General features: G+C 50.2%; 2 protein-coding genes across 3 annotated transcripts; both read left to right on the top strand.

The window, feature by feature from the left end:
• The first annotated feature begins 4,178 nt into the window (after positions 1–4,178).
• KLHL33 (kelch like family member 33) lies at positions 4,179–11,821 on the top strand. 2 transcript variants are annotated; one of them, XM_037039787.1, is made up of 4 exons: positions 4,179–5,027; positions 8,616–9,540; positions 9,662–9,829; positions 9,939–11,821. In XM_037039787.1, the coding sequence occupies exons 1-4, from the start codon at positions 4,280–4,282 to the stop codon at positions 10,489–10,491; spliced, it is 2,394 nt and encodes a 797-aa protein (XP_036895682.1). In that variant the 5' UTR covers positions 4,179–4,279; the 3' UTR covers positions 10,492–11,821. The 2 variants fall into 2 exon arrangements, with proteins under 2 accessions (XP_036895682.1, XP_036895683.1); XM_037039788.1 differs by lacking the exon at positions 4,179–5,027 and adding an exon at positions 5,044–7,854.
• A 1,441-nt stretch (positions 11,822–13,262) lies between these two features.
• LOC118982678 (thymosin beta-4-like) lies at positions 13,263–13,394 on the top strand. The gene has a single exon (XM_037039835.1). The coding sequence runs from the start codon at positions 13,263–13,265 to the stop codon at positions 13,392–13,394; it is 132 nt and encodes a 43-aa protein (XP_036895730.1).
• The last annotated feature ends 326 nt before the right edge of the window (positions 13,395–13,720 follow it).

Here is a 13,720-nt window from a genome sequence, read left to right as displayed (position 1 = left end):
TTGTAGTCAAAGTTCTTATGGGGGAAAAAAGATTAAGAGCAAGAGCTGAAGAAAGGGGAGCTCCCCTTCCTAGGGACATAGGTTCTGCTGGGAAGCTGGGGGGGACAGGGCTTTACCATGGTTACATTTTCTCTTCCCCTGGTTTCTGACCTCCTTCACCTCCATATCCCTCTGCCCTCCACTTATTATATAATGCCAACATAATTCTCCAGAGCAAATATCAGCACCTCCTGCAGTTGTGCTTATATTCCAAGCCCAGTACAGTGGTCTTCAGCAGGCTCAAAACTGTGACCTGAAAGGAGAGCAATGAGGAAAGGAGATAGAGTACTTTGGGCACAGGGTGACAAGAAGTGATAGTGTTTCAGGCTGACCTGCATAAGTTCTGGACCCCAGATCATAGCCAGGGCTTAGATATGACTGTAGAGAATGAATTTTGCAGACATTTAGCCAGTTGACATGTTAGTATCAGTAACTTAGGTGGGATTGGGAAGAGTAAGAGAATTTTGCCAACTAGCCAGCCCAGGGAATTAATAGGATGCTCTCAGTGGTTTGATGGTCAACTTACAAATGACATACAGAATCAGAAGTCGAGTGGTCTTTTCTGAGGAGGTTTAGACTAATGAGGTCTCCTGCTCCAAGGGGAGGTGATATTTTGAGCCATTCATTCCCTTTAATGCATTACTCATTTCTCAGTCGTCCTTCCACGATCTCCTCTAGGTACTCAAAGAAGTCAGTGGCTTGTCTGCTGGGGTTTGTGGGGACCAATGTCCCAAACTGGTAGATGATAGAGGAGGACACTGAAGAAGATAATTTGGACCTGGAATACCATGGGTGATAGAGAGAGAGAGAGAGAGAGAGAGGTGAGTGGAGAGGAAGGAGTACTATTCATACTACTCCACCCGCTGTCTCATCTTCACCCTCCTCTCCAATCCTCTAGTTGCCTTTTCCACCAGCTTTTTCCATAAAAGAATGTGGCCAAATGGAGTCCTTTTCCTTCTTGCCTCACACCACAGTACCCCTTCCCAATCCAGAGGGGCGAATCTCAAGATTGTAAGTATCAGGGAACAAGAAACAGAATTTCCCGTCTTGAACTTTTACCTCGTGCTCATCCCAAGAGACCCTCAGAATGAATCCTCCTTACTGTCCCCTTGAAGAACTGACACTTGGCATTTCTCCCAGGAAAACCATCTGGTTTCTGCTCTGAGACCCTGGAAATCTGCTCTGCCAGCTACACACACACACACACACACACACACCCCACATTTGGCCCCTCCCAGATCCATCCAGTTCTCACAGCCATTTCCTCAGCCTCCTCACCCCCTACCTCAATCGCTGGTGCCTGTCTAAAACCCCACGCCCAGAAAAAGTCACAACTGTTTTCAGTTGTGAAAAAGCAGTCACGCCCACCAGCCACAACTCATTTCTGAGACCCCTTTACCACAGCTGAACCCTGTACTCCTAGAAGGGCAGAACACAGAGGCAGGGGAGATGGAGACTTAACTGAGTGGTTTGATGCCTCCATCTAATTCTTAAAATAAGTTGTCCAGGCTGGAGTCACAAAGAGTGCAGGCTGGGTGGTTAGCTGGCCTGAGAAAAGGACACACCAAGGGAGGCAGTATCCCAAGCAGGTACAAAAGGGTGTCCACAAGGCCCACTGTGTGCAAAGCCATGGCTACTGTGTTGGTTAAAGCGAAGATGATCCTGACAGAACCGTCAAGCCCAGAATCCAAGCTCTATGGGTTGAGGAAGCATGTGCCACCTGATCAGGAGCCAGTCTGTGGTTTCAGTCATTCCTTACAAGACTGGGGGCCCCGAGATAACAGGGGTAACAGACTCATCAGCCTTGACTTTGCCATTGGTGGGCATGGCTGAGATAGATAGGTTGGTGACAGTGACAGAAGCTGAGAATAGGATAATGAGCCATTGTGAGCACTGGGGTTGAGATGGGAATGGGGCCCCTATAATTCATTCACACTGAGTTCTGGAATCCCTTCCTTTTGCCCAGCAGAGCCTGGAGCTCATACCTATGCCCACCTGAGCAGTGATCCAAGGCAGCCGCAGGTAGAGGATGACAGCAGATCATGCAGCATGCAGCAGATCTGGTGGAGCAGGACGGTGAAGGGGAAACTGAGGTCTCCCTCAGCCCTCTCCTCCCTCCCAAGAGGTATCCTTTGAGAATTCTGGAGCGAAGTTCTCTGCCCTGCCCAGATCCCCAGCCTTTAGGAATCCTGAGCTATGATTCCCATGACCCAGCAGAAGTGCACTTGGGCCTTGCCAGACCTGGCCCTCAATTCTCCCATCATTTTGGGAGTGTGGCTTGGTGTGGCGATCCTCTGCAGGGGTGGAAGCCAGGCTAGCCCCTGACTGAGACAGCACAGATGAGGCTGAGATGCCAAGACATCAGCACAGCAGCAACCAGGAAGAAGACTATAGATCTGAAGGGGCTGTGAGTGTGGGATGTGTTAGTCCCAAGGCTCTACTGGAGGGTGGATGGTGGCCCAAAAGAGAGAGATTTATCCAACTTTATCCAAGAGGGCTTTAAACTTCTGGTGTTTGCTGTGGGTATGTGTCTCACCATGGCAGGGCAGCTGCTGCAGTCTCCATCCCAGAAAGTTGGCATAGAACTCAGAGTGCGGTCCAGCGTCCTTGTGGAGGTGGGGAGGCAGCAGAGACCGACCTCTGATATGTGTTCCACCTGCTGGTTTCCCCTCTTCCTGGGAGTGGGCTCAAGGTGTGCTGGCCTCTTCTTGCTGGGAAGAGGCCATGAAACGTCTGAAGTGGGGGAGAGGATACACAGGCTGGTCACTGTCACCCCTTTCTCTGGCTGCCTTTCTCTGTCAAACGATTTTGCAGGGTTCAGCCCCTGATTGGCGAGGATACCCAAGTATCAAATGGAGAGCAGTGACATCTCTGAAAGCCAGAGAGGATGCTATGACTGAAGCAACCCATGTTCCTGGCCCTCCTGCACATGAACACCACCACTCTCACCTGATTCTTAAGGAACAATTTAGCTTCACTTCCTGGTTAAATCAGTTTGTTAGGTGAACTATTCAGCCTGGAGCAGCCTTTATGTCACTGGCCAGAGAAGCCAGGCCCAGCAGCCCTTGTTGGCCTGACCTGCCTCTGCAGTCAGGGAGGGAAAGATGATCACTGCCCCCTTCTCTAAACTCCTTCTTTATGAGGATACCCACAACTGCATGGATTTAGAGTTCTCAGGATGAGGAGCCAGTGTTGTCCTAGGCAAGGGAGTGAATGTTGGTGTCCTGCTTCATACAGAGAATTCTACAGCGCCCCTAGTCCATCCAGGCCAGGATTTGGTCCCCTCAGCAGCAAAGATGAAACCCTTGTTCCCAACTGTCTGATTCTCATCCTGAACACCAAGATGAGGGATAGAGTCTTCTATATCTTATGAAGACGCAGGGTTGGGTTCCGCTCTCTCATCACCTACACTACCCCAGGGCACGGAGGAAACCCCTGCTCAGGGTTGGTCGGCCACCTAGAATGCTAGCCCAGCCCCCTGCCCCCTCACCTTCCCCATTCACTCCACCCCGGAGGGACGCAGCGGGTTACGATTACATTTTACATCAGTACGCTTCCGTCCAGGGTCCCAGCTTTATTGTGCAAGGAAAATCAACAGTCAAAGCCCAGGCATGACCCAAAAGGCTTTACCCCTCTCGCCCCACGTTTCCGCGGGTCTGCGCAGTCCAGACCCCGCCTTGCCCCCACCCCCAGCACGGTCGGATAAGCGGAGCCTTTCTGCCCTGGCTCACTCCTCCGATCCCTGCATCCTCCCTGGCATCCGAATTTGCCTCGCTCAGCAGCAGGACATGACCTACAGGTGGAAGCCGGTAGGAGGTCATCTTGGGCCGCAGCCCAGGCCCAAGCCTGCGAGCGCCGGCTATAATTAGCGGGCGCGGCTGCGGAGGGGCACGGGGCCGAAGCAGAGCGAGCTCAAGTTAGAGGGCAAGTGGGACGCTGGGGTCTCGGGAGGGTGGGTCCCGGGCTGAGGCTGCGGCCACTGGATATTCCCACACGCTTCGTGCTCGCTCCGCCGCGCCTCGTGAAACCCTGAGTTGCGCGGTATAGACCGGCTGCTTGAGCCCCGGAGTGGCGTGCGGGGTCGGGGGTGGGGTAGGGGGGCGGTAGTTGGGACCGTTCGAAGTAGGGAGCCTGACCCGCCGCTGGGCTGAAGGCAGGGGCTCCTCCGACTTCTCTGGATTCAGCTCTGACCCCTCCTCCCTTTCCTCCGTCCCCTGCAGCAGTCCCCCGACCCTGGGCCATGAGCGTCTCGGACCCTGACCGCCGTCGCTCGGACGCGGGGCGCGTCCCCCTTCCGACCCCGAAGGGCCGCCCGGACTCTCCCTCCTCCGGCCTGAGGAACGGCTCCTGGCCTCGGTCCCCGGACGAGGATCCCGGTTTGCCCGCCTTTCCTCCGGGAGAACCTGGCCGCAGGGCCCTGGCCCCAGGGAGCGTTCCCTCTCCGTCCCGGTCCCTGGAGGAGGAGGAAGACGAGGACGAAGGGGACGCCGCGGGGCCGCAGGGGCTGTGCAGCGAGGAGCACCCGAGCCAGTTTTTCGCGGAGGCACGGCGGCTGCGGGAGCAGAGGCTGCTGCTGGACGAAGAGGTGTCGGTCGGGGGCAGAGTGTACGGGGCGCATCGGGTGATCCTGGCCGCGGTTAGCAGCCTCTTTCGAGGCAGGCTGCTGGGCGGCACTGGTCCGCGCCGCCCCTTCAGCCTCGACGTGGCCCCCCGCGCCTGGGAGGCCGTGCTGACCTTCGCCTACGAGGGCCTGCTGCCGAGTCCCGCCCCGCTAGAGGACCTGCTGGCGGCCGCAGACGCCCTGGGGGCGCCCCGGGTGAGGGCGGCGGCCCAGTGGAAATTCGAGAGGGCTGGAAGCGCCCAGGACGGAGAAAAACAGCCCAGCCAGGCGGAGGAGCTCAAGGAGAACCTGCGCAGCATTGAACTTCTATACCGAGAGGGCGTCGGTTGTGACCTGGAGCTGGAGGCAGGCGGCTGCCGGCTGCGGGGTGAGGGCCTGTGGGACGTTACATTGCCGCAGGTGCAAATGCTACCCAAATAGTGCGTGCAAACAGCAGGTGGTTTGATCCCTACCACAGTGGTTTTGATTCCTGCTGCAGGCCGAATTTCCCTGGGGGGCCTTTGGTGCTTCCCCTGAGCCACTGAGAGTGGGGCATGCGCATTTGAATTGTTTTCCTAGGAGCCCTGATAAATTTAACCTGACTCTCCATGCTGTGGCTTTTCCTGGGCCCAGTACCAACGAGTAGCAGCCAGCCGGCTGAAGCCAAAGTGCAGCCCCTGCCAGTAGGACAAGCAGAAAGTGATTGACCCAAACAGGAAAAGGCAGAGGGACATGGTGGAAAAACTCAGTGCATCCTTTCACTTAAGTGTGCTTGACACCATGGCTGCCGTGGTCCCACAGCTAATGAGCAAGGTCTGGTTCTGTTGTGCCAGAATCTTAAGGCTTCCAGGCCATGGCACTTTGAAGTTAATTCTGCTCATCATCGGGAAAGCTAAGAAGGGTTGAAGAAGCTGAGTTCAGATTCTACTATTTAGTGAGGTACTGGGTACCATAAATTGTTATATATGCCATCGCTTTTAATTCTCATTGAAAAGTGGTGAGATAGGTACCGTTATTCCTAGGTTCTTTATCTAAAGAACACTAGACTAAGAGATGTTAACCGATGAGACCCAGGATACAAGTCGGTATCCACACTAGCCCAGCTTACTCTCACCAGGCGACACATTGCCTCCTGTGCAGCCAAACCGAAGGCATGTGGGAACTGGCAAATGGAATTGGAATGCAGACACATAAATACTTAAAATGAAAGGGATTAGTTTAGAGATTATCTAGGTCAGTTCTTACATTTCACTGATAAAGAAATCAGACTTTAGATGTGACCAAAATCATATGCATAGCTACTGCTCGTTAGGGGAGTGACTGGGACCCAGAGTGCTTCTGGGACTCCCAGGAGGAAAAGCATCCTGTTCGGTTTGGGTTGCTACAACAAAAATAACAACAATAACAACAAACCCCCACAGATTGGGTGGTTTGACGACATACATTTATTCCTTACAGTTCTGGAGACTGGAAGACCAAGATCAGGATTCTAGGATAGTCAGGTTCTGGTTAGGACCCCTTTACTATTTGCAGAGAGCCGCTTGCTCACTGCATTTTCGTGAGGGGGTGGTGGAGAGGGAGAGAGACAGAGATAGGTTGGACTCTCATACCTAATTGCCTCCCCAAGGCCCCATCTACAAATATCATGACATTGGGGATTAGGGCTTCAACAAATCAGTTTTGGGGCTGGGGACACAAAACTTCAGTCCACAGCAAATCTCTCATGTGTTTGTTATCATTTCTGATAATACTAGATGGAGTCGGTGGAGGGGGAATGTAAATTTTAGAGTTACAAAATTCCTCCTAGGGTTTAGAATTCAAACACTTTTCATTTTTCTAAGATACATTCCAACTTAAGGATGGGAACTTGTCATTTAAAGTTCTAGAGGCTGATGATGAATAAGAGGAGGAATACACACGGTTGTGCACTCCCTCACGGTTGGCTCTGAGCTAGAAGCTAACCTATGGTATAGAACATGAGATGGTTTATCTGCTTCAGGGAAGGCAGATTTTCCCAGGCAATGTATTATATTTGAAAGCTGTCATTGATGTTTACCACGTGGGGAGCCACTACATACTGCTTAAGAAAGGCAATGGAAAGCCATATGAACACCACCTCCCCTCGGAGAGAGGCAATTGAGCCACAATTGGTCAAAGCAGCCTGCAGCTCATAAGCCCTGCCGGGAGCTTGGCCCTGTGTCCCCTGCCTGAGGGGACTTCTAGCAGCATTCCCCTCTTTTTTTGTCACGAAGCATTTCAAACACAAAGTAATGTGAAGAGAATATTAAGAGGAAAACCCAAATACCCATCATCCACACTTAACAATTAACATTTTAATTTATTTGTAAATCTGTGACATTTCGCTGATAAAATACTTGGGTGTGTTTCTCTTTAAAAGAGGACAGTTTTCTCATAGAACCACAATGTCTTTGTCAAGTCTAACAAAATGAACAATAATTCCTTGATATCACCTAGTTCACATTGAAACTTTCCTGCTCATCCAAAAAAAATGTCTTTCAGAACTGGTTTGCTCAACCCAGGAGCCAATCAAGGACTGTGTTGTACTCAGATGTATGTCTCTTAAGATTCCTTTACTCTTGTACAGTCCTCTTGCTCTTTTTTATGATTTGACTTATGGAAGAAATAAGATTAGTTACCCTATGGAATACTCCATTTTCTAGGTTTGTATGCCTTTCCCCACATGGTTTCATTTAAGTTGTTCTGTTAGCCTCTCAATTTCTTATAAACTTGAATTTAAAGCTGACGTCTTGATTAGATTTAGGTTAAATATTTTGGTCAGAGTACTCCATAGGTGATGCCAAGCATTTCAAGGTGAGTTACCTGAGGAACCATATGAGAGCTAGTTGTTGAGCAGCATTTGTTAACAGGACAGTTACAGCACCCGAGGGCCATGCAGACAAGCAGGGTATGAATACACAAGTGTGCTCAGAGCAGCCCGACATCAGTGACAGTGGATGGTAAAGATCTGCCTGGAGAGCCACTTCAGTAGAAAATAAATCACTTCTTTTTCCTAGGATGCAGTTTTCTTGTCTTGAAAAGACTAATTGAACTAGATGATTTTGAAGGTGTCCAGTTTAAAATATCCTGATTCCATAAAGTATACCAAGATGCCAAGTGGGGGTGTGCAGAGAAAAGCTGGAACACATGGGAAATCTTAAGCACTAAATCTTGGGCAAGAGGAGATGGCAGTCCAAGTAAGTTGGCACGTAACTATTCCTAAGTGTCATAACACTTTCTGAGTGAAGTGTTATGACTAACAGAATGGCTGATGTTGGTGGCTCTTACAATTGTAAAAGAAAGAATTTTATTCTGTGCATAATATAGAGAGACCTATGTAAGCTACACATTGGTCTTTGCAGTCTATTTTGTGCCCCCTCTTTTTCAATTTATTGATCTTAGAAAGGGAGGGAGAGACATAAAGAAAGAAAGAGAGAAACATCAATATGTTATTCCACCTACCTGTGCAGTCGTCAGTTGAGTCTTGCACGTGCCCTGACGGAGGATTGAACCTGCACCCTTGGCTTATTGGGACGATGCTCTAACCAACTGAGCTACCTGGCCAGGGTCTATTTTGTGTCCCCTTTTAGCAAATGTAGTCTATAGCATCTTCTCAACTTGACCTATCTAGACTCTTTTTCTAATTGACCTTGATCAAAAAGACTAAAGATATTTTACCAAAGTGTCTTCAGACCACTGACATGAGAGTTATGCAGTGCACTTGAGAATGTTAAAATACAAAATCCTGAGAACTCCATTCAGACATAGTGAATCAGCATCTCCAGGGGTGGGTTCCTGAAATCTTCATTTTAACAAGCACTTCATTGTATTATGATGCATACCACAGTTTGGCCTGTGGCCTTGGGTGCTTGGTTCAAAGTTGGGGCTGTGAGGTTGGGATAGTGCTTTGCAGTTTGCAAAACTTTGGATACCCCTTTGCTTTTTCTCCCTCTTTCAGTGCACCGAGCAGCCCTGGCCTGTGGCAGCGAGTTCTTTGGGGCCATGCTCCTGAGTGGGATGAGGGAATCCCAGGGCACAGAGGTGTCTCTGCAAACCATCTCTGCCCAGGACCTGCGACTCCTCGTCTCTTTTGCCTACTCTGGGGTTGTGCAGGCAAGATGGCCAGGACTGCTGAGAGCTGCCCAGGCTGCTCTGCAGTACCAGAGTTCTTCCTGTCTGGCTCTGTGCCAGAGAGCCTTGGGACAGAGCCTCAGCCCTGCCCGTTGCCTGGCCCTCTTCCCCATGGCTGAAGCCCCTGGACTAGAGAGTCTTTGGAGCAAAGCTCATCAATACCTGCTCACTCACCTGCCTGCTGTAGCTTCATGCCCCACTTTCCCTTCTTTACCAGCTGCTTGCCTGGCCAAACTCCTGGATAGTGATGAGCTACATGTGCAAGAAGAATTTGAGGCCTTTGTGGCTGCCCGGTGTTGGCTAGCTGCCAACCCTGAGACGCAGGAGTCAGAGGCCAAGGCCCTGCTTCAATGTGTCCGCTTTGGCCGTATGTCCACCAGAGAGCTTCGGAAAGTACGGGCAGCAGGGCTGCCTCCACCCCTTTCTGAGGACTTGCTGCGTCAACTGATAGTGGAGTCTGAGGTTCCAGGTAGAGAGAGGCGGAGGGAGCCTGACCAGGCTTTGGTGGTGATTGGAGGAGACAGGCTCAAATCAGACTTATCTGGAACACAGCCTTCCCGAGGAGTGTGGTGGGCCCGGGCCTTTCGCTGCGGCATTGGACTGGTTCGGAATGTGGAGTGGGGGCAGTTACCTGCCCTCCCTGCCCCAGGACGCTTCCGGCATGGGGCTGCGAGCCTAGCAGGAAATGAAATCTATGTGTGTGGGGGACAGGATTACTACAGCGACTTCAACACCTTGGCTTCGACTCTCAGGTATTCCCCCCTCCAACAAGAGAGGTAGATCCCCAAGGTGGGCAGTTGAGGGAAATTGCTGGCCCAGCCACCCACAGACTCCCAGAGTCACTCTTCCCATCTCTTGTCACACTGTGTACAGGTGGGACCCCAGTCAAGAGCACTGGGAGGAGGTGGCACCTTTGTACCAGGCTCGGAGTTTTTTCCCTCTGGTAGCACTGGATGGACTACTTTACGCCCTGGGTGGACGAGCGCATGGTGTAGTCCTAAACTCTGTGGAGACCTATAACCCTGAGCTCAATGTCTGGAGGTAAGCAGGGAAGGGGGTACGGTTCTAGGCATCAGGGAAAGACTAGGAGACTTGGAAGAGGAGAATTGAGGATGACTGTTGCCTGATCACGTGCCTTGCTCTCCCTCAGGCCAGCACCTGCACTGCCAGCACCTCGCTTCGCCCATGCAGCAGCTACTTTGGAGGGCCGATTGTACGTGAGCGGTGGCTGCAATGGGGCTGGCCAATTCCTGGCCTCGTTGCTGCAGTATGATCCCAAACTTGAGAAGCCAGGGACACTTCTAAGCCCTATGGGCATACCTCGAGCTGGCCATGTCATGGCTGCTCTGGGTGGGCGGTTATATGTTGCAGGTGGGCTAGGTGAGACTGGCGACCTGCTGAGCTTTGAGGCCTATGAACCAAAGACTAATAGCTGGACTCACCTGGCACCCCTGCCCTCCCCACATGTGGGAGCTGCAGGCGCCGTGCTGCAGGGGGAGCTCCTGGTGCTGGGGGGCTATAGCCACCTTACTTATGCCCTCTCTTACTTTGTCCATGCTTACTGTCCTGGCCTGGGTCGATGGCTCTGCTTGGGAACTCTGCCAAGGCCTCGGTCTGAGATGCCTGCCTGCATCCTGACACGGCCCATTGTGCAGCATGGAGCTTTAGGTCCCACACGGCACCAAACCAAACCTGCTGGGTGAGGTGGAGAGCAGCAGCAGTGGACGGGGGAGGAAAGAAGACACATCATGAGAGAGGAGAGGTGATGGGGGTGGGGAGAAAGAGAAGGCTTTATTCACGATAGTACGTATTTTATTTTAGTACAGTGCTTTACAACTCAAGCTGCTTTTGAATATATGATCTCCATGGAAGAAAAGATAGCTCCAGAATTCCTGGGAAAAGGGCATTGAGAAAGGGGAGCAGCTGCATAGTTAGGCAAGGAGAGGAGCCCCAGGAGCAACTCTACAAGATTTAGGGTCCCTGGTACTATTCTTAGTGGGAAAAGTACATCTAACTGGGGAGACAGTTAAGAAGCTCCAGTAGCCAAGGTATAGGGGCCATGAGAAGAGAGCTGGACAAACGATGATTCTGACCCATGAATCAAGGAGAGAAATGTGAAAAGGCCGTCTGTGAGTGAGTCTGAGGAGTCGGAGGGAGGAATGTAATTGTTGAGCCCTTCCTTTTCCCAGGCTTTGCTCCTCTCTACCTTCCAGTCCCTTGGACACCTGAATGCTCTTGACAATATTTTTTCTCAGGTAACTTGTAGGTTCAGACTAGTGTTTCATCAGCCCAGACACCATGGGATGCCCCTAAGAGCCTCTGGGTTTTTAGTCTGAGGCCCTAGTCCCCACCTGGACCTGGCACAGCACAGGGGCCTGGGACGCCGGGGTGATGAGGTGGGAGTGCTGCCTGTGGGGAAGATGAGGACAGAGCCAAAGTGGAGAGGTGCTGTGGTAGAAGGGGGATGATATGAGGCTTGAGGAAATGGGGTGGAAGAAGTCAGAAGCCTGCCTGGCTGCTTTCCTTCCCTCTGGGGTGAATTGAAGGATTGGGAGTGAAAAGAGGACAGTTGTGTAAGGTTGTGGGAAGAAGTGGTAGGAAGAAGAGTGAGAGGCAGAGAAGACCTGGAAAGTTAGTTTTCCTCCTTTCCATACCTTTCCTCCAGGCTTTTCTGAATCGATTTCCCTTTTTCTTGGCCAGGGAACACTGAGTCAGATGCTTTCTCTCTCACTTCCTCCACTCTGCTCTTCCTTTTTTTCTTCTCTCTTTTCTCTCCTCATTTCTCCCTCACACTTATTAATTTCTTACTGTGCCAGGCATATAGTTCCAGGCACTACACGAGACCCTAGAGATACAAAAGCCAGAGAGCTCCTGCAGACTTATAGACAAATACAAGTTTTTCAGTGAACTTAGAAGTGCTTTGAAACTCATAAACTGCCTCATACCTCCTACCTCTTATACATATTGTACTGTAGTTAGTGCTATGAGAGCCCCAAGGATGGAAGTAGAGGAGTAAACTGTGCCTAGAGAAGGGTTCTGTTTTTTTTTTTTAAGATTTATTTATTTATTTATTTTTAGAGAGGAAAGGAAGGAGAAAAGGAGAGAAATATCAATGTATGGTTGCTTCTTGTGAGTCCCCTGATGGGAACTGGCCTGCAACCCAGGCATGTGGGAATCGAACTGCGATTGTGTGGTTTGCAGGCCCGCGCTCAATCCACTGAGCTATACCAGCCAGGGCCGAGAGGGGTTCTGTTAAGGAAGACATCTCTATCAGATGGGTGTACTGGGTCTTGAAGGCTATCTGACTTGCCAGTCAGAGGAGGAGGAAGGCATTCCTGTCAAAGGGAGCAAATGGGGAATGTAGTGCCCTGTGTCTCCATAGCAAAGGGAAGTCAAAATTCCAGGGGTTCTTCAGAGAATTCTGCTGCTGTGGCCAACCTACTCTCTTCTCTGGAGGCTTTTTGAAGACAATGGCTTTCACTTAATGATTGTATCTGCCCTCCCTCCACAGTTCCCCTAAATCTGTGTCTGGTATTTCCATTTCTGACCCTTGAGCAGCTTAGAGCAAAGAAAGACAAATTCTTTGCATCGATCAATCTTCACTTATCACTGTTTATTAAGATTCTCACACTCTTAAGGGTGAGATGCAGGAACTTCCCTTGTACCTTTCTTCATACTGGCCCCAGAGATACTTGGAAAAAATATTTTTGTGGCCTTACTTTGTTAAGGTTTTTCCCCTAAATCTGTTTTGGAACATAGTTGAAAATGAGGAGGGGGGAGTAAGGTATATAAGAGAAAAGAAGAAAGAGTGAAGAAGACAGGGAAGAAAGAAATTGGAAGCATCAAGAAACTATAACAACTGAGTCTTTAGAGTGAACTGTGAACACTTTCTTTTATGATCTGTACACAAAAATGGGCTTAAATAAAAGTTTCCCCGTGATTGAGTCATTCTTGTCTGAGTTTCTTTATTATAAAAAGCACTTAAGATTCCTTGTAATTTGACTTCTATCTCCACCCCTCAATGGAAGCCATCCTCTCTCATTGTTACTGTGACCTACTTCCCACCAAATCAAATGTTCTAAGGCCATTCTCATTCTCCATCTTTCTGCAGGAATTGACTGGCTTGAAAACTGGCTCTTACTCTAAAAATGTCTCCTCCCCTGGCTCCAGGTGTAGCACACTGTCCTCAGCCTTCTCGTACTTCTCCAATCCAAGGAGGTGACAGAAAGCCAAATCATAATGTCCAAGAGGACATGGCTCTATCCCAGGCGGAGCTAACAGCCAAGGGTGTGACGGGAGCAGTTAGCTGCAGAGGTTTCTGACTTTTGTTACTTAGTTTTAAAGTTGAGGATGGAGTGAAAAGAGAGGAGGAGGTCCCTGATTTGAAAAGGGATGCTGGTCGACTCAGGGGTGGCCACCGAGCAAAATCGGATGCCTCTCGTTCACTGTACCTCACTCCACTTCTTCCACAACTATGTCTGATAAATTTGATATAGCTGAGACTAAGAAATCCAATAAACCAAAATTGAAGGCAGAAACACCAGAGAAAACTCCACTGCCTTCCAAAGAAATGATTGAACAGGAGAAGCGAGCAGGTGAATCATAATGTGGCCTGCACTGCCTATACGTGCTATACATTCCACAAGTGTTCCTTTTTATTTCATTTCTTTTAGCTATTTGACTTTGTCAGATTCAAAGGGGTTGAATCAGTTTAAATGACTGTGCTGCCCTTTTCACATCAGAAAACTGTTGACAATACAGGCCATTCCTGCAGCTCCCATCTGCCTCTCTGGCTGGCAGGGGAGGAAAAGAACTTGCACGTTGGTGGAGGAAGAAGCTGGGTGGGGCAACAGTGAGATCTCGAGTAAAAACCAAGCTGGTCCAAGGTGTCCTGCAGGCTGTAAAATGCAGTTTAATCAGAGTGCTAGTTTT

The sequence above is a fragment of the Sturnira hondurensis genome, unplaced genomic scaffold, assembly GCF_014824575.4.
Source record: "Sturnira hondurensis isolate 20B ecotype Veracruz unplaced genomic scaffold, ASM1482457v3 Scaffold0025484, whole genome shotgun sequence".
Classification (NCBI taxonomy): Eukaryota; Metazoa; Chordata; class Mammalia; order Chiroptera; family Phyllostomidae; genus Sturnira; species Sturnira hondurensis.
Note: the sequence above shows the minus strand (reverse complement) of the source record. Positions and strands in the feature narration are given on the sequence as shown.